Here is a 22,782-nt window from a genome sequence, read left to right on the forward strand (position 1 = left end):
TCTTTCTGTGTCTCTGTTTACCTACAGTGACCTCTCTCAGCCCCACGCACTGCCTCCTTTTTGCAATACAGTGTGACCTTTTCTGAAACAGTTATGAAAAAGCTGTTCCATGGTATTTCATTCTTGTTCAACCATCTCGTCCATCTTTTGGCGTGTTTTGATCTCTGGAGGTTTTTTCCTTGATCTGTCTTAGCTGTTACCATCTACTTTGCACTCCTTTGATATTTCTCCCTTTTCTCTTGTGTCTACTTACCTTAGCAGATCCATACTCCTACTTATAAGAGGCACTGACAGTCCATCTTGCCAGCAGGAGAACCATTTAAGTGGCCAGCATTTGGATGCCAAGTGCATGAAGTTGCTTTGCTTTTTAACGTGATGACGAGTCAGTCTGACCATCTCCGTGCACAAAGGCAACCAGCTTTGTTTGCTGGGGCAGTTCTCTTCTTGCCACCGTGTCCAGGCTGCCCCAGGGGCTGCCTCTCTCCACCTGCCCTTCCCTCCCCCCAGCCTTCTGGAGCCAGCAGAGCCAGAGGCTTTCGCTAGACCCCGTATCTGGATTTTGAGGAGAATTTAACATTACTTAACATAACGTTACTTATTATGGAAAACAACAGATTGTCTGTCACGGGTAACCTCGAGGAGAGGCTTGCTGAAATGTGCCCTCGATGTCAGCCAGCTACAAGGCAGGAATCCCTGCATAGTGTTTTCTGTCTGCCCTTTGTTAAGAGCAGCCTGAACGATGGTGGTGATTCCCTCCCGAAAATCCACCTAGACAATCCTGCATCCACGCAGTCAATCCTGCCTTGCCCTGGCTTCACAGCCTGTGAGTGTTCAGGGCTTTCTCTTCTTCCTTCACAGCAGCTACCCTTCATTTTTCCCTCCCGCTGGGATAAGCAAGCTATATCTAAGGGAGACAGAGACTAAAGGGGAGCTGAGCACCTCCTTTCTCTCTTCAGCAGAAATTTACACTTTTTAATAATGTAATCTCAATTAAAAACATACCAATTAAAATGGGCTTTTTAGTAGCTCTCTGGGGAGAGGGAGCTATAATTCACATTAAAATGTAAAGCTTCAGAAGCAGGGAGAGCTAGGTGCATTGCAAGTGCCCGAATATTCAGTGATTTTAATTACAGTGGAAACTTGATAAATTGCTTTGTGCCACAATCCATTATTAACAGCTTAATGAATATCACTGCTGCCTCTTTTAAACTGCTCCACGGTGAAAATGATTGTCAGTATTTCAGTTGTGAACTCTGACTTTTTGGTGTGCCTGTATATTTGCCCCTTAAAGAGAGAAGGTTGGTGAAAGTCTGCAGGCTTGGCTTTGGGTCTGGATGAGTTCTGCTGGCTGCAGCATCCTGGGAAGGAGAGACAGGTCGAAAGATGGAGCTTTGGTGTTTTGCCGCTATTGGGACTGGCCAGGGTTTAAATCTGCCCCTTGCAGTTTAGAAGCAATGTCTTTGAGCATGCAAAGAGCCAAAGAGGGATCAGCAGATCATGAGGCTGCCTTTACATGTGCTGTTTCTCTGCAAAATGCACATCAAGGACAGAGGACTGCTTGGGGTGTCTGCTCAGGGTTAAAGGGAAGCAACAGTGTCACAGCCCATGGTCAAGCATGCTGCTGCTGAGCTTATTTTGGAGTGAGCAAGGTGCCAGTTGGTTTGAATTTTCCAGGTTTTAGCCAGGAAAAAAGCTGGTTTGAGGCATGGAATTAGGCAAGTCTTTTTGGAATGCTGAAATGTGACCGGTGATTGTGCTCAGCTTTGAATAGAGATAAAACAGTTATTTTTTTCTTGACAGTTATTATGGCTGTAATTGTGCTCGTGTTACGATGCTAATGTTAAACATATTTATATATGTATTTGTCGTGAAATGATACCTTTCCCCCACTTTTCAAAGCAGCTTAATGTTTCAAGGACAAAGGTTATTTTTAGGAATGATACTATTTTAGATGCTAATAGCAGGTATAGGGGGCTTATACTTGTGTCCCATTGAAGTGTTAAATCGTGGGATTTTAAATAGCCATGGTCTGGCTTCTATGCAATTTATTATTTATTGTGGGTGTTCTGTTTTCACTTGATCATGTGGTCAGACCAGAGGGTTACAATCCCAAAATGGGGTTACTGCCAGGTGTTGACAGGATCTTGACAAGATCTGAGTGAGATGCAGGATAGATCTCAGGACAGAAATGACTGGAAACTGCTCTTTTAATTCAGAGAAGTCACAAGTGCCTGTATGGGATAAATGTGATTTTTCTGAGTATCTTGGGGGCTTGCTGTTATGATTCTAATTATGTTTTTCTGTAAAACAACAAAAATGTATTCACTTTCACCATCTCAGAAATGCTAACATTACTCATGATGATGTTAACTTGTACCCTGCCAATTACACAGAACTCTTCTGGATCATTATATCATAATTTTTTTTTTTCTTTTTTTCTTGTGGAAAATCTTCTGTTGACAGAGTAGTAATGATGCCTATAAGTTTCTTAAGTATTGCTCAGTCAGGGATATGTAAGATGTGGGAGATGTCCTCATAATTTTGGGGAGAAAGACAGCTTGTATTTGATGTGCTGGTAATGTTTCTGTAGTTGTATTTTTAAAATTTTTTTTAGTTTTACTTCAGGAAGCATTCCAGGCTGTCATTTTTCATGCATCCCTGTACTGGCAGAGGACAAAGTGGCAGGCAGTATATAAAATGTCATCTAATTTTTCTTTTGTTCTTTAATTCACGCACACGTGCTTCTTCTGTGTGTTTATCAGTGCGCACAAAATGCCTATATTTGCAAGATAATAGCTGTGTAAATATTAGAAAGTCATACTGAAACTCCGTGAAGGAAAGGAGAGCAGGGGGAGAATCCTTCCTGCTACCGAGGAGCCATCTATTGGATAAAACCCATAACTGAACCGAGCATCCATGAAGCTGTGGAGGATAACACAGTTTGTTATTGGTCACTGGTTAGCTGAAAATAATCCTTTCCTTCCCAGTGCTTTCACCCACTGTGTTAGAAACCTGTATCCCTTCACGCACACAAGTCATGGGAGTCATATATAGATGTGATTTATGTACTTTAGGTAAAAGCCAGTTTAATATAGCTGAAAATCCGGGATAAATCCTAATGTAGGGTGCAGGTGTGATCATGAATGGATAAGCTGGCAGTAGGATTGCCTACCAGCGGTGGAGAGCAGTTGCTTGAAGAAGTGATAAAGACAATTTCTCCCCCCATATTGTTACTAGAGAATAAAAATAACATTAACTGTACTTTTTTTTTTTTTTAGCAGTATGTGCCATTTATGTCAGTCTGAAAAAGATGATTAGTTTAGTTAAAAAAAAGGTTTTTTAGTTTCCTGAAATTAATTAAGGGCATCACAAAACCAAATAATGAGCTGTTCCTTCCCTCAAAACATATGCAATCTATATGTTGTGTGATGCAGAAAGAAAGAATCTTGAACAAACCCTGGGGAGAGATGAGGGAGAGCAGGATGTGAGCAGTAAATTCCCTGAATGGCCCCAAAACATCCTGATGGCTCTTCAAAGTGAGTGGTGGGGTTTTGCAAGAATATTAAAAGGAGCATATGGGGCAGGAAGAACAAAGAGTAAGAAAGAAATAATGAGATTCTTGTGCATTTTCTTGAGTGTCAGACAACTGCTAAAACAAGAAATTATTATTAATCAGGAATTAAATATAAGCAAATAAAATTGTAATCTGTGGCAAGTAGAAAGGAACAGAGGACTGCCTGCAACAGTAGCCTTTAGTCAGCAGTTTGAGTCAGCAGAGGGTCAAGCTTCTGGGTGTCAGACACTTACCCTAAAACACTCCCTTCCGGCATCCTCCCTTCCTCGTGCAAATAACAGAGGGGAGGAGTGCCAGAGGGTTTAGCAGGAGGCCAGATGAGCTTTGGGAGAGGATGCATGCATACAGTGTGAAGTAGGGTGGACAGCTTGCTGCTGGTTTGGGGATGGGTGCCTGTTCCACATGCTGGCATACATGGCAGTGCCTGGACCAAGCTGCTGTTTCCCCCCCATCATTCAGTTATTTCTTGCCTTGTGTTTCCACACTGAGTATTCTGACAATGTCACTCCTCCCCCTTCAAGCAGCAAAACACGTGTGGGGCAGGAGAAGCTCAGCTACCGCACACACAAATCCAATATTTATTGTTTGCACTGTGATAATGCCAGGACTCGTTATCAGAGTGGTGTTATCCTAAATGTTTTGCAAATACCAATCAGGAGGTTGCTGTCCACTGGTATTTGCTGCCAATGTCTCTTGCTCACCACGATGCAGAGACTGGGAAAGCTGGATGGGACTCTGTAGCCACTGAATTTTGGGCTGCTTTCTGAGCCTTCCCCATGTGTGCACGCAATGGAGGGAGCTGTGCTGGTTATGCTGCTGTGCTGTCACCTGGGCTGAGGCTGCCAGCCCGATGTGGCAGAGCTGCCAAGCAGCTGCCATAACCTGCATGACACTTGTTTGCTATTAGACTGAATTTCATGGTGAAAAACTTAGTGCTTGTCTTAGATACCCGAGCCTGGTGCTGGAGGAAAACTCCCCAGAGTCAGAGACAATGGCCCAGTTCATTAGGGGTGTAAATGGACCCTGCTGCAGACAATCCCTTGATTTTACACTGAAGAGCCACTGGGAGGGTTTCCAGCTCTCTAGGCAAGCTGCGTGTTTCTCTGTGGACCCACACAGTTAATGAAACAACCAAATAGGACTGTATCTTCTTTCCCACCCATAGCTGTAGTATCTCTTCATCCTACAGATCACTTCAGCCAAGTCAAGCCTTTGGCTAGGATCTTAAAACCAGTCTTCTCTTGAAAGAGTTGTAAACAGCTGTGTTAACATTATGTCAGCTACAAACAGCTTTTTGCTTTCTCTTCCTTCACTAACAATTAATAAATAAAATAAATTCAAGTTTATTTTTGTCCCTGGTTTGTGTGGGACCATCTGGAGAAGGAGGCTGCTGTCTTTCAAGACGTGAGCCCTCTAGTGCCACTTGCAGCAGTATAAGCGGAGGGGAGATAGGTCACTAACAAAATCTTGGATTTAAGAATTCCCTCCAGGTTTATTTTCAGGCTGAATTAGGCTTGCCCATCTCTCTGTAAGCTACTAATGCTTTTACTTTAACTTTGCTTTTTGAAGGTCAGAAAGGTGCAAAATTTTTGAAGAAGAAACTATCAGTACCTGTGCACTCTTCTCTCCTGTGAATGGAGGCACTACTATGTGAAAATAATTTTGTATTTTTCAGCAGTTTGATTTTTATGTTATCATCATGCTTTATTAAAGATTTTGAATATATATATATATGAAAATATGTACAGGTTGTGGAGTTGCAGACTTTATGGATGTAGCTGGTGAAATCTAATGATTTACAATATCTGTGGTGACTCACTGGAGGAGGGGAAACCTCTGCAGTGACGAAAAAGGTCCAGTGCTGGGGTGGACTGCCTGGGGATGCTGTGGGAAGTCAGGGTTTGCTGGGTTTTTAAGAACAGGTTAGACAAACAGCTGTCAGTGCTGGTTTGGCTGATGCTGCCTTGTGGCAAGGGGATGAAGCGGATAACTTGCTGAGTTCCTTCCAGGGCTCCTTCCCCTCTATGATGATGCTTTTGCCTTAAACTCTTTGCGTGTGTGTAAATCTGTTTTCATCCTAGGTCTTAAAGGGTTTTCTGAGATCATCATTAGCTTCTCTTCACGGTGTTTTATAAGATTTGATGTCTGTTGTTCTGATTTTACAGATGGAGAAGCTGCACCAGCTATAACTGTGCTTTACAGGCAAAAAAGGGAGTGCAGCCTAAAGCATCTCAGCTACTGTGGAAGGGCACTGCTTTAACCAGTAAATCAGGTTGGCCACTATGCAGATTTAGTGGTAAACTTAGCCAATAAAACCCATATCATCTTCTAATTTAGGCTTATTCTCGGCTTTATTTTTATCTTTTATTTTTTAGAAGAACACTGGTCACATAGAGAAGATATGTTTTGTTGCCATGTTTAATGCTTTCTCTTGTCAGGTGCCTTCATCTATTTGCTGACTTACCTGCCCTTCCTGGGGGCAGCTTTCATTTTGCCTTTTGCAACATTATTGTAGGGACACTTTTCTTTCAAGTAGCAAGCAAAGGCATTGCTGTGGCTTCTGACATCAAATGCAATGTTATTGAATGCTCACAGGGTTCTCTTATAGATGTGAACTATGGTCAGCAGTTTGCATGCAAGATTAGTGATGGTAAGATACGAAAATATCCAGTCCAAAGTTACACAAAATCTTCTCAATCTGGAGTTTTATTATAAATATTAAAATCAGATCAGGCTGGCAAAAGGCTGCTCCACCTTCCAAATCAGCACTCAGTGAGGTTTTTTTTGCTTTAAATTTAGTAATTTTTTTAATGCAAGTTATATCACTTTGTAAGACCTGCCTGCCTTCAGACACTCAGCCCATTCACAATAAAAATATTGCAGTGTTTTCTTCTGCTGCTATTAGCAAATGCAAACAAAAGGGTTTTATCTGCCAGACTGAAAAGTCTGCTGGCCACTCTTGAGCAATGGCCATACCCTGCAGTCCAACAGAATCCAGGTCCTTCCAGAGCTGAGCATCACCTCTGAGAGCACCTTGTCCTCAACCTTCAGACACACAAATTTGTGGGCCTCTCAGTTGATTTCAGCTTCCATGTTCAAGCACAAGGCAAAAGGACATTCTCTCTGAAATGTTTTGGACTTAGATGTATTAGCAGAGAAACTGGGGTTTTTTGTGATTTCACTGAGAAACCAAATCAAACCTGCAAGTGCTAGAGGTTGAATTTGATCCTTTCAAAAAAGTTTGGCAAAATGATAGTTTTAGTGGGGCTCCATTTTGTGCTTCCTTTTCAAAAGGATCTGGGTAGCTGCTGCAGTGCTTTACTGATAACTTCGTGGTGATGCAGGTTTGTCTCACCTAAAATGAGGGTTGCCATATCAAGCTTATAAAAAGCTTCCTGGATATACATTGATAGAGCAGTGTTTGTACAAGTTTGCTGAAATAATATGAGATGTGAGCTTTCTACCTGCTAGATAAGGATTCTGAAATCTATCTTTTTTGAGTTTCCATCAGATCATTTGAGAAAGAACAGGAGGGTCTGTACAGTTTATTTGGAATGGTATTATGTTAGCAGCATCACATTTGTAATACTTTCACACCACAGCAAGTGCTTTACAGCCTACTGACCAATTATGTCATTTATTTTGATTCCTTGATTCATCATAAGGTAGATTTTTGTGTTTCTGGGCTCTTTTGAACTCAAAATGCAGATATGAACTATCAGACTGGTGCAAAATTTGAGCATAATTTGCAGAAAACATGACTGAAATCAAAGCATTAAGAACTAAAATTGTAACTGATATATATTTGGTAGTTTTCCTTAAGTAATTTTTTTACTTCAGCTTGCATAGAAGTCGAACAGCTTAATCTCTCTACCAAAAGCATGACCCAAGGGTCCCCTGGATCCCCAAAGCATGGTGAATTTGCTAGAAGGTCAGCTGGCATGTCGGTCTTAGATATGAAAACACAGCTCCCTGTTTAGGATGGAGAGAGCTGGAGACATCTCCCGCCCCCCAGGACCCTGGCCTCCTGTGAGAAAAGTCACGCTGAATCTCTCCTGTGAGCAGTACAGCTCTCATCTTCTGACAGCTGCAAAACTTGCAAGCCATGATTTGAGGAGGGGAGGTGGATTCTGGCGGCCTGGCCTTCCCCAGCACCGCGCACGTCTATCCTTCCAGCACGGAGCACATCTCTTGTTACGCCTCTGTGCAGAGCGATTCCTCTGCATGGCCAGGTGATGTTTAAGGAGACTAATGAGAGGAATGATACGGCCCAGAACACCGGTGTCAGGAAATATATTGCAAGGTGTCTATCTTGGGGAAGCTGTAAGCGGGGCTTGTCTTATTATATATTTCAAAGGGGATGTCTGTGTCACCACCAAGTTAGACATTCACCCTGTCCCACACTGCATTCAAATGATATATTTTTTTTTCAAATTGTAGCTTTCCATTCAATTATCATTGGCTTAATGACAGGCTCTGTGTTGTACAGGGGCAAATCAAGAGTCCATCGCATTAGCACGCCATTCTTTTGTGGCAGGAATTTTTCTGAGGCCATTGTAACATAACTATGCAAGTGTCAGAGGACAGGATGGAGGCTATTATGGGCTTCTGCTTTTTGTGAGGGAAATCAAACAAATGTCCCTGATGGAAAAAGGAAGCCAGCAGCTGGATGTGATGACCAAAGAATGTTTTTGTGCAGTGGCACTGTAAGTACTTGGTCTGTTGTCAAACTGAAAAAAATGCCTTTTTAAAATTTTTTTTTTCCTTCTGCTGTCAGCCAAAGTGGAGAACCCCCCCCCCCCCCACCCCCCGTGAATTTTCATGAGATGCCTTTTCCTTATTTCTAGCACTTAACAATCCAGTTGTATTTGGGTTTATGCTAGTATTTACCTCTATTGCCATTGTTAGGTTTTGGAATCAGAGCAATTTTTCCATCCTGATGGTGCGGAAAAAAATATGTTTCATTATGACTTGTTATAACCCTGGAAATCTCTTCTCTCGCTTGGGTTGACAACGATTTTTTTATGTAGCGCTCTATACTGATGCCTAAAGTGAAGTAGAATGAAGCATAAGGAAGAGAAGCTTTGCTGAAATATCGCTCCTTCCACCGTGTAGAATTATCTCAGAAAAAAGCTTGCTTCTCCCTAATGTTATGCTTTTTTTCCCCCCTACTATTATTCAAATAGTTTTTGCAAATGAATGTTGTTTTTGCAAGGTTTGTTTATGAGGCCATTGCTCTTAGCAACCCCTGCTCACCTGTGAGCAAATTACATGGCACAGATATCCAGTATCCGGTTGCTTCTGGATAGGATGACCTTAAAAACAGATTCTGCAACAAGACAAGCTTTTAAATTCCTAACCAAATATATTACGTGAGTAATAAAAAGAGCTCCTCAAAATGGCCACAGAGGCATTTCAGAGCACATTCCTGGGAATATCCGCTTGTGCTAGTATTCATTAAGTTTGCTTTCAGCAAAAATTCTCATGAATGAAATTTTATTCACTAGTCATTATGATTATAACTTTGCTATCGCAGCAATAACCCGATGCTTTGTATAAGGCCAGGACCTGATTTTGTTTAAGGCTGGAAAAACATCTTACAGGGTCTCCAGAGAGTGTATTGTCTAAATATAAGACCAGGCTCGTCTAACAGCTCATGACTGGGAACAGCAAACCCTCAGAGGGCAATGGGTTTGTTTACAAGAAAATTCACAGCTAGAGAAGGATGGATGCAGAACCATAGCAAATGTTACACCTTTCAAGCTACAGGATGCTCCAGTGTTACAATTCCACTGAATAGGAAGGTAATTATGCATTTTTATGTTGTGAAGGTAGTTTAGGTGATGGTGGTTAGTCTTGCAGATAAAGAGACTATCTCTACAGATGCAGTTCATTACTACATTGAGTTTATCCACACACTAATGAACGCACTGGAACTGGACTCTCTTGGTTGTTGGTTTTTTTTTTTGGTTGGTTGGTTTGGATTTTTGTTTTGGGGTTTGTTGTTGGTTGTGGGGTGGTGGTTGTTGTTGTTGTTTTTTATAATTTTACAAATGGCCTAATACAAATATATATACCAGGGAAATTCCTGAAGCACAGGCTATGCCAAAGAGTTGGACTCCGAGTTGTGCAATACATGAACTCCTAGGGTGTCAATTAAGCCCTTCCTGGAAAAGTTAAATGGGATCTTTTAGCTATTCACAGCTGCAGTGCGCATGAAGTCTTGCTTCCTCCAATCTGCAGGAACATAATGGAGCAGAGATATCCTATCATGCTGGTGGGAATGTGCCTAAGTCTATGTTACAGCGGGGATTACTGTAACACGCATATATCAAACCAGGAGTCCCGTGGGAAAGAAATATATATAGAGAGATTCTTGATAGCTGTTTCAGAGATGTTTATTTCTCCAGCCGCATGGCCGGGGCTCTGCCCAGGAACTGTTCCAGTCACGGGACCAAGGGTCCTTCTGCCCGTGCAGGGAACACAAACCAACCAAAGGGAATGAGGCTGAGCAGGGGCAGGGAAACCCCGTGCCTCCCCCCAGGGCCCCTCTCCCAGGGCTACATGGCAGGGGGAGGAGACCCCAACAAGTCTGGGCACAAGAAAGTATTTTCAGAACTGCAGCTCATTTGCAGAGCACAATGTCAATAATGATTTTTGTGTGCCTTCACCTACTGTTGGAAAAGCATGTCTCCCATGCCTTGGAGGAGATTGTCTGACTGGTGAATGTGTAGAGTCCTTCAGCAGGCAGTGACTGGCACTGGCTGCTATCTGGATTTTTGGGTGTACCAGGGTACAAGATGCTCATGGGTAGAAGGTACATAATGGAAAGATTCTGTGGGGTGGAGGGAAGGAGCTGTTAAAGAGGCACTGAGCCAATCCCTTGTGTTATTCAAACCCCAAAATAACCATTCCTCTCTGCCTGTAGATTGGTCAGAACAGTTTGTTGGCAGCAGAGCTATGTACAGGACACTGAGTATTCTCCTGTTTTCTTGTATCACTGCTTTCTTTTCCCATGTCATATAAAAAATAAATAATCTGATTAAGCCGTTTGACATTTATAATTAATTAGTTCTTCCTTACTCTTATCTTGTTTGCCTGTACTTTTCTCTGGCCCTTCTTTTTTCTATTTTATCTCTCAATCATCAGATCCAAGAAATCATTCAAATGATTTATTTTTAACACATAAATGCAGCTTTACAGCATATTCTTTTCTTTTGAAGAAAGGCTTGGTCCCTTCTTTTGTCCATCCCACTGCACAAGTTGTCATGTTCTGGCACTGCAGTCACTTCTAAGTCCTTGAGCTATCATGTATTCTGTTGGTATTTGAGGAATTGAAAATCAATCACACAGCCTTATGGCTTAGGTTCAGCACAATTCTATTATGCCCACTCGCAAAAGTCAATTCAAACCTTTTGGGCTATATTTCAAAGCCTAATCAAGCTTGCTGTCCACACTGGTTTGGAGTCAGCTCACTCTTGGCCGTAGGTCTGTTGATTAGAGCTTTGGTGTCAGAAAACTAGTGTGAAAGAAAGCAGTTCTCATAGCAATAGAATCATTCAGTGGGCATTTTGCAAAGACAAACCACCCAAACAGGTTTAGTGGTAGGGGAATGCTTACTGTTTTAATATGGCTCTGCAAATATGTTTTAAAAAAATTAAATTATTTAAAAAAAAAAAAAAGTTTTAAAAAAAACCTATCTTGGTAGGAGTGTTCATAACTGTACTTTCTCATAAAAAGATATCCCAGTTTACTGAGATTAGATTTCAGTCCTGTCACGCTAAGCTGGTACACAAAGTATTGTAGATGCAACCCTGAACTTAGATGGTGACTTTCATGCTTTGGACCATATGAACAAATGAGGATGGTTCATCCAAGCAGATGGACCAGCTCCTCCAAGCACGAGTTGTGCTGCCTCCATCTGGCAGGTGCACATGGGGCCTGCATGTACAGTGTCTGTATCAGTCCCCCCAATTTCCAGCAAGTGCCAAGAACTCACTCTAAGAATGAAAGAAGTTCTGGAATGAAAGAGCTGGCTGTTAGGAATCCTCTGTGAAGATACGTACCTGTTATGAATTGGGGGCAGATCAGTCTCATCTGACTGGGAAGAAAGCAATGACAGGCTTAGTTACAGCATTTCCATCTGATTTATGAAAGTCTCCTCATTTGGTGAAAGGCTGGTGGCCATTCTGTGGGAGCAAAGTGTACACTGTAAATAGGAAGTAGCTCTCTGTTCCCATCCTTGTGGAAGACATTGCTCTGTGTCCCATTCCTCACATTCCTTGTCCTGCTGTGTTCTGCAGAGGCGCAGGGATTTTCTCCAGTGGATGCTTGACGCCTGTGATTCAGCCAACTCCCTGGCAGCCGGGTGCTCGGATGTGATCGGCCCATCTGCTGCTCCCAGACAGAATGAGGCGCCTCTGGTTGGCAGGGCCTCATCTGGAAAGGCTCAGAAGACGCTAACAGAGGATGAGATAGCAGGCCAAGCTTTCCTGTTCCTGATCGCTGGGTATGAGACCACCACAAGCACGCTGTCCTTTGCCACCTACTTGCTGGCCACCAACCCAGAGTGCCAGGAGAAGGTGCTTCGGGAGGTCGATGACTTCTCTGCAAAACACGTGAGTATGATGTGCTGGTCTGGGGCTTCCTGCTGGGAGCAAGGTGATGTGACTATATCAACACAAGAGATGGCCTAGAAACTTTGTGTCATGGTGAATGCTTAGCCTTTAAGAAATATTTTCCGCTATTGAAATCAACCGGCTGTTGTCAGGCTCTAAAAATACATGTTTCTATTTTTTTCCTCCTGTATGAATGCTTTTACTGTTTTTTGTGGTCAATTTTATTTACTGATCTTTGTAGGACCATAAATAGTGTTCTTACAAATTATAAACTTCAAATTTTTGCTTTAAATGTTCATAAATTTGTTTTCCTTTAGCAGCAGAATATATGTGTAAGCTTAAAAAAAAAAAATCACCGTATGTAATTCTCTTATACTGTGTTCGAATTACTTCTCCTTCATTATCGGTATTTGCCAAGGGCATTTTTGTTTCCGGGACTGGAGTTATTTACTTGTTTCATTCATGTATGGCAGGTCCAGTTGTGTCCTCATGTCTGGCGAATTCAGCTGACTTCCTTAAGGCCTGCCTAGCCATGAAGGTGCAACCTGGCCTGGAGTATGGGCAGTTTACGGGGTACTGCGGGGGGCAGAGTTGCACACAGAACCTCCTGCTATGCAGCCCCAAGGAAAATACAGTTAATCTCCTCACCAGGTCCTGAAAGCTGACAGCCTAAGGAACCAAAGGGAAACTGCTGGGAGAGCTGTCCTATAGGATAGGTGTGTGATGTTGTTCGTATCTGTCTGTTGACAGGGATGTGAAATAGTAGACTTTTCCATGCAAGTGAACAGAAATCTGAGTGCAATCAGTGATTAACTGTCTGGTTCCTGTAGTAGGGAACTGTAGGGAATCCATGTGTGTGGCCATGTCTACATTAACAAGTAGTGTGCTGCTGTAGGCACAGGTTCATCACCCAGCACAGCTGGTAGTGGGGACTGTTGGGTACACACTCTATGCACCTCAGGAGTTTATTCTGGGGTAGTTACAGTCTGGCTCTGTGAGTACCAAATTTCCCTTAGCCGTTGGTCTGGTCTAGTTCCAGTTAAAGGAGCCCCTGCTGTACACTTGGAAACTGCAGTGTGAGCCAGTGCAAGAGGTTCAAATGTGGGTGTGCTTCCGATCCAAGCTAGAGAACTTAATGGACCCTGGCTTGTATCTGACCTGACTGAGCTGCCACTCACTATTGGTAATGTTTCAATAATAATCAAATTCAAGTGCTTAATTCTTGACTCTTTTGGCTCTCTTTCAATATTTTGCTAATAATTTCAGCTTTTGCACTGTCTAGGAGAGGTTATGAAGCTAGGGACACTTGTGGCAGAGAAGTCAATGTAGAGAATTGGCACTCAAATTAATTTCTGCACGTCACCCCTGTACAAAGTCTGTGTGGTGCCTCGAATCAAACTGGTGTCCTCATCCCAAACCGTGCCGTCCCATGTCATGTATTGATTGGAAGCACCTTTCACATAACTTCCCTGTACTTTGTGAGTTGTCAAGTTTAGCTTTAGACGGTGCATATATGTCTGCATGGCCAAGGAGAAGAGAGAGAGAAGGATAACGATTTATCTGCAGTCCCTGATAACAGGAAATCTGTAGATCTGATCTGTGCAGCCCCATCCTTCAACAGATTTCCTTTCGTAAACAGGTCATGATTTGGCAGGGGAGTGGGAGGGGGCAATACACTGCTCAAGGAGCCCACCCCAGAATAAGGAAAAGGGTGCAGCAGTTCAGTCCCCTTAGTGACTGTAATTAACTACTTTTAGCCTAGAAAATGAGATCTATGTGAACGGTTTGCAAGTTACGGGAGCAGAAGCTATTTTGGAACTGGGTATATATAGATGCTGTGTTCAGTTGTCATGCAAGAGAGAGGGAGGGAGGGGACACAGAAGCTACAGGCTCACAGTTAGTTATCAAGTCAGTTGCTAAGAAATTTGATTAGGTTATTGCTTGTATTCAGCACATCAGCTTTGCTCTTATCAAGGTGCTTTGCAATTTTCAGAAAGGAAGGGCTCTAGAAGGCCAAAACAGGGGGGAATGGTAGAGTCAGATTGTTTTGACATGTGCTGGAAGACTGTTTTGAATTGCAGATATGCAAGTATTAAACACAGTACCCTCTTCAACCAAATGTATACTCAGGTAATTATAACTACAAAATGCCCTCCACCATGTCTCCCTTCCATCCTCCAACCATTTCAGTTGCCTGATGCAGCATGTTTTATTGCCCTAATCTGTGGTGTGGAGCTGCAGTCTGATTTTACAGCTGCTGCTGTGTATCATCCCAGAGATGATTGTACTTTGATGGTGAACAGAGTGATTTATGTACTCATTTACCAAAGTTTATAAAGACATGTGAGAGCTATCTGAGAAAAGGTACTATAAATGACAGGCACAATTCCAGCTTTTTGGCACACCAGTCAGAAAGACAAAGCATGGCGACCTTGTGATAGCCAGTAATGGAGCAAGGTTGGTCCATCTGGGCATACAGCAGTATTTTGGTGGCTCTGGGTGTTGTACTTGAGGATACCCCTGCATTTGCTGTGATCTTCATTTGTCTGTCTTGCACAGCAGGTGCACTGGCAGGATGGGAGAGCATAAAGGGGATGGAGAAAGCTGAGACACTGTTGTGTTAAGAGATCCCTGCACAGGCGTGGTGCAGACTGCTGCACTGTGGTGTGGAAATGCAAAGCTAGGTGCTGGAAGTGGTCTAGCCCCAGTGCTGGGAGTTGGGAACCCAGAATAGAGACAGGAGCATATTGTCCTGCTCTGTTGTGTCCAGCCAAGTTTGTTTCAGAGCTGTCCTGGGAGATCTCATAGCTAATCTTCACCACAGAGCCTGAATACACTGTGGAGATGGCACTTCCAGGCAAGCGTCCTCAGAAAACAATGTCTGAGTGAGCCATGGGTTGTCATTTTTTTCTTTTTACCTCCAGGACCATCCTCATCTGCTTGCTAAAGGACTTTTTAGGTCTTTTCTTGACTGATAGCTAAGTGTCAAGGCTTCATGATGTCTCTTTCCCTCAAAGTGAGAAGACCCACCTGGCCCGTTTCAGAGCCTGGCAAGCAGGAGAAGCCTCTAGCCTCAGTTATTGTAGAGGTTATTGCCCCCTCACCTTTATCTGGGTCTTTAGGGTGTAGGGAAAGGGTGTGCAGAGCTTTTCATCTCCGGGGAAGCAGAGAGACAAAATACTCAGTGGTGACTACTTGTCCCCACACACTGCATCTTCCCATACTACTTTTGAATCCCTATGTCTGCTCCAACTGCACTGGAAAAGACAAACATAATTCTTCTAACACACAAATAAAAATTCAAATTTTAGAGACTTTGACCTGACCCTCTTCATAAATCCATTGGGAGTGTAGTATGTGCCCTGTGAAGGTCAATCTGCTAAAAATAAGATGCACCTATTTGCTGCAAGCTTGTTGCTGGGTGTGCAGCTTGCTTTGATACCATGAAAGCAAAATAAACAAGATGAAAAGAGAGTTAAATATGAACTAGTGGGGGCAGGACGCCTACCTCTGTGTCTGTATAAAATAATATTACTTTCTGCAGAGGCCGCGGATCTGGGACAGCAGAGGGGGTCAGATCCTGAGATGGGTTAAACTGGTACATGTTTGGTATTGGTAGAGGTATGGTGATATGCATCAGTTGAGAAGCAAGCCTGGTATATACCAGTAAAGGAGGACATGGGGGAAAAAAGGAAAGGTTGCTATTTCAAGACCAGATTATTTTTATAGCGTTTGTGGCTAACCATTCCTGAACTGTTAAGGCTATACAGTTGTGAAAGAGATGTTTTTATCCACATTCACCAAGTGAGAAAGAATGCACCCATGGTCTTCACCTCTCCATTTCAGTCAGAATGGTCCCTGTGTAGAGTTTTTAACAAGCCCTTCACAAGACATATTTAGGAATGGTTTTTGCACTTGTGACTAATTATTTTATTGTAAAAGCAAGTTGATTTTTGTTTATTTGTGTGTGTGTGCTTAGCAAAATCATGGCAAGCCTGGAGCACACATTCATTCTGAGCAGATGGACGCTTGCTTCTGAGTGCCACTGTGTGCTCTGAGCTGCTCTGTGTGTTATGTCCTAAGCCACAGAGCTTAGGGCATGAAAAATTGCATCTTCCGTGCTGGGGATTCCCTTAATGGTGGGGCCTCTCTTTTTTACCTCTATTCCCATTTTAGCATTTAAATGTCTGTCTCCCTTCCCTCTCAAGCCTGAATCACTCAAAATTATAAATTTTTTTTGTTGTTGTTGTTGTGCTACCGGACTGCATAATTTTGGACAGGAGTAGTGGCACAAAACAGAGTGCAAAAACATAGGTAATCAAGCTAACTTCTCATAAGAAGTTATTTGTTACCCTGAGGTGAAATGTGGTGAGTGGCTGTATGTATGTGCTCCTGATCTATTGCAAAGTAAACACCTCAGGTTAAACCAGTGAAACTAGGTCATTTTCCTGAGGGGGGAAAGCAAGCATGCTAGGGACAACTAAGGAGGGGGGAAAGCAAGCGTGCTAGGGGCAGCTAAGGAGGGCAAAAGAGGTGTGAGAATGATCTGCTCTGTCTCCATGCAATAAAGAAATCCATACTTGAAGGTGCAGAGCATAGAAAAGCCTGGAGCAAGAGCTCCCTGAATTCTGTCTCACCTTCAGGAATAATTTACTGCATATTCTCAGTAACAGACAACCAAGCCTTGCATTAACAAATGGATAGACTTGGTGCTACAAGTTTTGGGATTTTTTAGGTCATATCTATACAAACCTATTGTTACTTAAGGCACCACAGAAAAAGTTGCATTGAAGGGTTAGTGCTACCTACAGAACCGGAGATGTGTTGCTGCACTGATATGTAAGGCTTCAGGTCTGGTGAAGGACAGAGTAGCAGCTCACTACTCCTTGCTGCTGATGCCTAGGAATACTTTCAGGAGCCCTGACAAAGGTGAAGGAGAGCACAGGAGTAAGGAGAAGTAAATAAAAGTGAGTACATGAAAGAGCAGCTATTACCATAAAACATTCATTGGAGACTGCAGGATTAACTGTGTTTTCCATTCCATTTTAAAAAAGCTTTGTACTACTCTTATCACTGCTTGATATGACATTTAGAAACATTAGTGTGAGAGGAATGAAGAGCAGGATAAGACACAGCATGTCTCTACTCCATCCAATTTCCTATCCACACAAAGTACTAATGTAACAATTCAGTGCTGGTGTGACTTACCAACATTTTCACCTCTGTCTAGAGACTGTAAAGAAACTTCAAAGTCCTGCCATACTCTCTCTCTCTATTTAAATGGAGACTTGGAGATTTTTCTTTATATTAAAGACATCTTCCTGTTCCTATAAATGCTTGGTTTTGTATAGCTTTAGGGCCTAAGGAATATTTTCAATATGTTTAATTGAAAATGTTGATCAGACTGTTCCATCTGTATTCTTTCTTGTCAAAAATATTGAATGATGCTACTCCAAAGTCATTGCAATCTGTAGCTTTGTTAATGAAAAGATACTGTTTTTAACTGCTGTGTGTAGTGAGTTGCAAATGGCCCAGGTTGAGCTGGACTGATGCATAAACTATTTATGGCTGATGATTTTGGTGCTGTAATCCATCACATATACTGGGTGTGGCAGTTGCTCATCTGGGGTAATTGTCATCGTTGACTTGAATGGAACTGTACTAAACTTTACACTGGCTTATGATTCTGCTCTTCACACTGAAAAGCTCCTTCAGTAACACCTCTGCAGTCTAATGGAGATGGCTTATTGAAAAGAGATTTTGCCATTTCAGAACTTTCCCTTCCCATAAAATTTCTCAAGCAGAGAGAGGTAGGACCATTTTTATGGTGTCTCTGTGCCTGATTGAGTACTTTAGATTTTTAAGCAGTCTATGCAGAGAGTCTCCTTGGTAGCACAGACGGTTTTCTCCAAGCATTAGTGAAAATGAGAGGTGAAAGTCAGAGAGATGTCACTGTCAGGGAATTACTACAACAATTTGCATGAGTTTGGTGCCTTTCATGCAGTATCTCAAGGCACTGTGCTCTCAGAAGCTTGCAACTACAGAGACTAAGCTTCACTAAGGAAATACTGCTGACAGTGAAGGCTTGCGTTTATCAAGGGAGACTGAATTGTAAATAGTGTGCAGAAGAAAGTCTACAGAAGAGAGTCGCTGTTACACATGCATACACATACACACACAAAACATACAGAACCAGGAAGCACAAACAATATTGTGTGTTGTTGCTGTTTATTCTCTTGAAGGAAATGACACTCTTTGATTTCTCTATTTGTTTAAGAAGGTGTTGCAGAGCCTCACATCATTTATGAATGTCAGCTGTCAGCAATCAGGTTTGTTTTAAACAAATAGGGAGATGCTTTTAAACATGGAGAGACTGAGGACTTAGGTGTGTTTCTGCAGTTCTTCATGCAGTTGTTCAGTGTCTGAAATCAGTTATTTTTCTTAGTCTTATGGTTCTGTACATACTGGTCAAAGGTTGCTAAGTTAGGAGAAGACAATAAGCCTTTCCCTGAATTTCTCCTCTGCTGTAAGTACCTAGAATATACTGATTTGAAATGCAGGCTTTGGACTCAAGAGACCCAAAATCACTTCTTTTGGGCAGAGGTTATTTTGGCTTCTAACTTTCTTCTTCCTGACTTTCAGCCACTTAAGCACCTTTGAGACTCAGGGCTTCGGTCTCTTTACCATCTTGAGTCCCTGCTGTGTAAGGAGAGGTATCCTGAGAAAGTCCTGAGTCCAAGCCTGCCAAGTGTTTGCCCACTTTGCCACAAACCTGTTCCTAGGCCCAAATGCTGAGGGGAAGCCCTGAGGGGGAAAATCTTGGGCTCAGTTTTCTCACTGTGCGAGCCATAGCAGGTATCTCTTTGTACAGGTTGCTTTCTGTCCCAGGCACCCTCCCAGCGCCAGCAAGAGAAGTTGTCTTAGAGGCCTGTCTGGAAGATCCCAGTTGCTTGTTCCTGCTTTACTGAAGCTGGGATTTTTAGGCAGTCCCAGTCACCCTTTGGCTGAAGTGTGAGCAGGCAGGGAGAACATGACCAGCCAGGAGCCACGTGAGAGCAATTCTTCCTTCTTGCCATGTATTTGTAGTTCTTACACTGTATCTACAGGTTCCTGCTCTCCAAAGGAGATAAAGACTTTCAAAAACAACAAATACTTTCTGGAGAGTCAACTTATTTATGATATGCAAAGAATTGAGTCAATCAATTGGTAAGTCAGGGTATCTTTTAGGAATGGTTTGACTTTGCTATTTTGAGAAGTCTACTGTTAGCTTATAGGAACAAATTCCACGTTTTAAACCCCAGTTGCATCTTGACATTGTACTTCTTCCTTGACGTTTCCAAGAACCCTATAAAAACCACAATCTGAGTAGGAAAAAAACCTTACTTCTCTCCTAGGAAAATCCTCTTCACTGCTGAGAAGTGGTAGTTCTGTGTGTCCTGGAATTGACGTATTGTTGAGATGATTAATGTACCTTTATTTCAAGGAACTTCTTGTTGTCGTTGACACTGCAGAGTTCATTTACCCCTTTTCACCCAAGTAAAAGAAATAAAAGGAAAAGAGAAAAAAACCCTTTTATTTTTCCATTTTTTCAGACCTATCAGTCTCTTGCCCATGAAGACTAATTTATCTTTTGCTTGCAATGTCACATGTTGCTCAGTGACTCTGCCTTATTGCTATTCTTGAGCAAAACTGAGTCTCATGTAATGTATGCTAGACAGATACTCATTTTCACCCCTGAATTTTCCTGGTATTTTGCCATCCTCATAATGATTGACCCACCAGCACTGCTGCAGGGTTCTTGTTAAAGAATAAATTTTTCTAGTGACATGGAACGTTTTATGGTGAAGATGTTAATAATGCAGCACTTTAAATGTGATTAGACAGATTTGTTTAAAGAGGAAGTAAAGGGAAGGATGCATCTTCCATGTCTTTCTATTCCTTGTCCCCATCCTTTCCCCCCTCTCACTCCAGGCTTTTATGGAGAAAAAAAGCATATTTGCTTTTAATTTAAGGAAAAATATCACTGCTGAGCAAGAAACTGGTTACAGTTTTCTTCAGGATCTGTATCCCAACTGCTCCTGTATATGCAGTTAGCATGCTTCCTCCAGGGACAAAGTAAGCCAAATTAATACCAATATCAATGGCCAATCAATATTTATATTTATATCAGTGTTAACCTTTTAGCTGCAGATAGGTAACATCATTTGGAGGGTGGAACATAGCTCCAGGTAGAATTGGTAGATCAAATTTTTGCACTGGGCAGTTGATCCTTGCAGAAAGGGAGCCAAGGACATAAGCTCAAACCACAGTAAGTATCACCACTGCTTCTCTCCATGACATTGGGGGACATACTCTCACCAGGCTAGCCAGAGGAGTTACATATGGCAGGAAAAGAGGTGAACATGCCATGACTTCTCAGGAATAGAGATGCCTTCGCAGGTGTAAGTGCCCGTTCTTTGAGTGGTAGCCTGTCTAGCCCTCAGCAGTTTTTCAGTGTGAAGTAGGAGTCAAGCCCAGAAAGCTATTATACTAATTTATTTTTTTTCCCATGGGAGTTAGGCACTAAAAGTTTCCATAAGGTATGTGGTGCTGTATCATAAATACTTAGCAAAGAAAGACCAGCTAGCAATAGGCACAACCTCAGTGCAAAAAAATCAGAGAAACGAAACCATCTGGCCCTTGAAAGAACTTACAAATGAGAGAGGGTGGCCTTGGACATCTGTGTCAGGACCCCCACACTGTGTCTCAGCATTAGCAGCCAATTGTATTCATCAGGCAGGAACTTGTCTCCTGGGAAATAGTAAATACTAAGCTAAACAAAGAAGCATTTTCAAGCTTTATGTTAGTTAGCATTCATTTGGAATGAGATCCCTCTGTGTCCCCAGACTGACAGGCAGATTCTTCAGAGCATGAAGGTGTTGGCCCAGCCCTGGCATCCTCGTCTGCTGCAGGAATCTCCACTGAGCTGTGTACTTCAGAGAGGCTTTCAAGACCAAGGGATAAAATCTTGCTTTAATAGCATTTTGCCTTGTGAGGACAATAGTGACTCTTGAGACTGTAAAAACAAGAGCCACATTCATGATAAGGGCTTTCCATGGAACCTCCTACAAGGGCCTGTAGTGACAGGACAAGGTCAAATGGCTTTGAACTGAAAGAGGGTAGGTTTAGGTTCAATTATTTACTATGAGGGTGGTGAGGCACTGGAACAAGGTGCTTGGAGGAGCTGTGGATGCCCCATCCCTGAAAGTGTTCAAGACCATGTGGGATGGAGTTCTGAGCAGCCTGGTCTAGTGGAAGATATCCATGCTGATGGCAGAGGGGTTGGAATGAGATCGTCTTTATGGTCCTTTCCAAGCCAAACCATTCTATGCTTCTATGGGCAGAGGAAGAGAAGGACAAGTATTGGGGGACAGTTGATAGAACAAGTCCTGTTTGCGCACCTGTGGCTGCATGAGAGAGAGAAGGAGGGAGAGAATAAATGATGACTGATTTTCATCTGAAAGTTTCACACAGACTCCTGAATTGCACATATTATATGCATAAGGTGCAAAAGTTGAGCTGAGGAGAACACATGCCTAATTTATTAAGAAACAGCAAATCCCCAGCAGCAACCAAGAAGAAATTAAAATTGTTTTCATCAAATTCATAGCTTAAAAATGATCTTAGCTTATATGAATGTAAGGTCAAAATGGAATTTTTCCTCCAGGTATCTACCTAAATTAGGAAGCATTAATAGGAAGTAACCAGTCCATTTGTTTGTCGGTAAGCATTCAAAGTGAAGGCTGAATGAGCTGGTGCCAGAAGGAATGGAAACTAGTTTGCATTTCATGATTATGTAAAGCAGTTTTTTGGTAGAATGAACTTATTGTGACCTCCCTTCCCTTTTTTTTCCCCTTCTTTACCACTCTGGCAGAACATATGTATGTAAATAATTTCCATTTCTAACAATATGTTTGTGCTACTTTTAATCAGTGTGAGATGTCTTTTCTATTGTTTGCTCTGCTTCATCTTACACTTTTCTTTTAATATGGAAACAAAGAAAAGGTGGTGTTTCTGGGTGTGCCCTTGCTCTAGAAATGTAGTGATCTTCCAGTGATACGAGTGAACATTTCCTTACTTAACCAGATAGAAAGACTGGAGCAAAGGGAGTAGTCAGGAAAACCCAAAGAATCATAGGAAACACATCCTGTCTGAGGACTGTTCCATTTCAAATCAGTTAATATATTTTACTGTCTCAGAGAACAATTTTTCACTAATATTTGTTGAATTGGTCAGGTTGGAAGGGACCACAGGTGAGCCTCTGGTCCAGACTCCCTGCTCAAGCAGGGCCATCTTAGAGCACAAGGCACAGGATTGTGTCCAGATGGTTTTCGAATTATCTGCAGTGAGGGAGACTCCACACCCTCTCTGTGCAATCTGTTCCGGTGCCTGGTCACCCACACAGTAAAGAAGTTCTTCCTCAAATTCAGGTGGAACTTCCTGTGCTTCAGTTTCTGCCCATTGCCTTTGTTTTCCTTTTGTTATTGATGTATTTCAAAAACCCTTCCTTGTTGTCCTTGACATTCTTGGCCGGATTTAATTCTGGCCCCC

General features: G+C 42.4%; 1 protein-coding gene across 1 annotated transcript in view; it reads left to right on the plus strand.

Moving 5' to 3' along the window:
- TBXAS1 (thromboxane A synthase 1) overlaps window positions 1-22,782 on the plus strand; it is a gene marked incomplete at both ends in the record, with an annotated part of 227,535 nt that overhangs the window by 150,287 nt on the left and 54,466 nt on the right. The window contains one exon of the mRNA XM_082280876.1: window positions 11,878-12,192. Coding sequence (XP_082137002.1) covers window positions 11,878-12,192 — 315 coding nt within the window. The remainder of the gene's footprint in view (window positions 1-11,877; window positions 12,193-22,782) is intronic.

Source organism: Coloeus monedula (genome assembly GCF_965178545.1).
Source record: "Coloeus monedula genome assembly, chromosome: 4".
Lineage (NCBI taxonomy): Eukaryota > Metazoa > Chordata > Aves > Passeriformes > Corvidae > Coloeus > Coloeus monedula.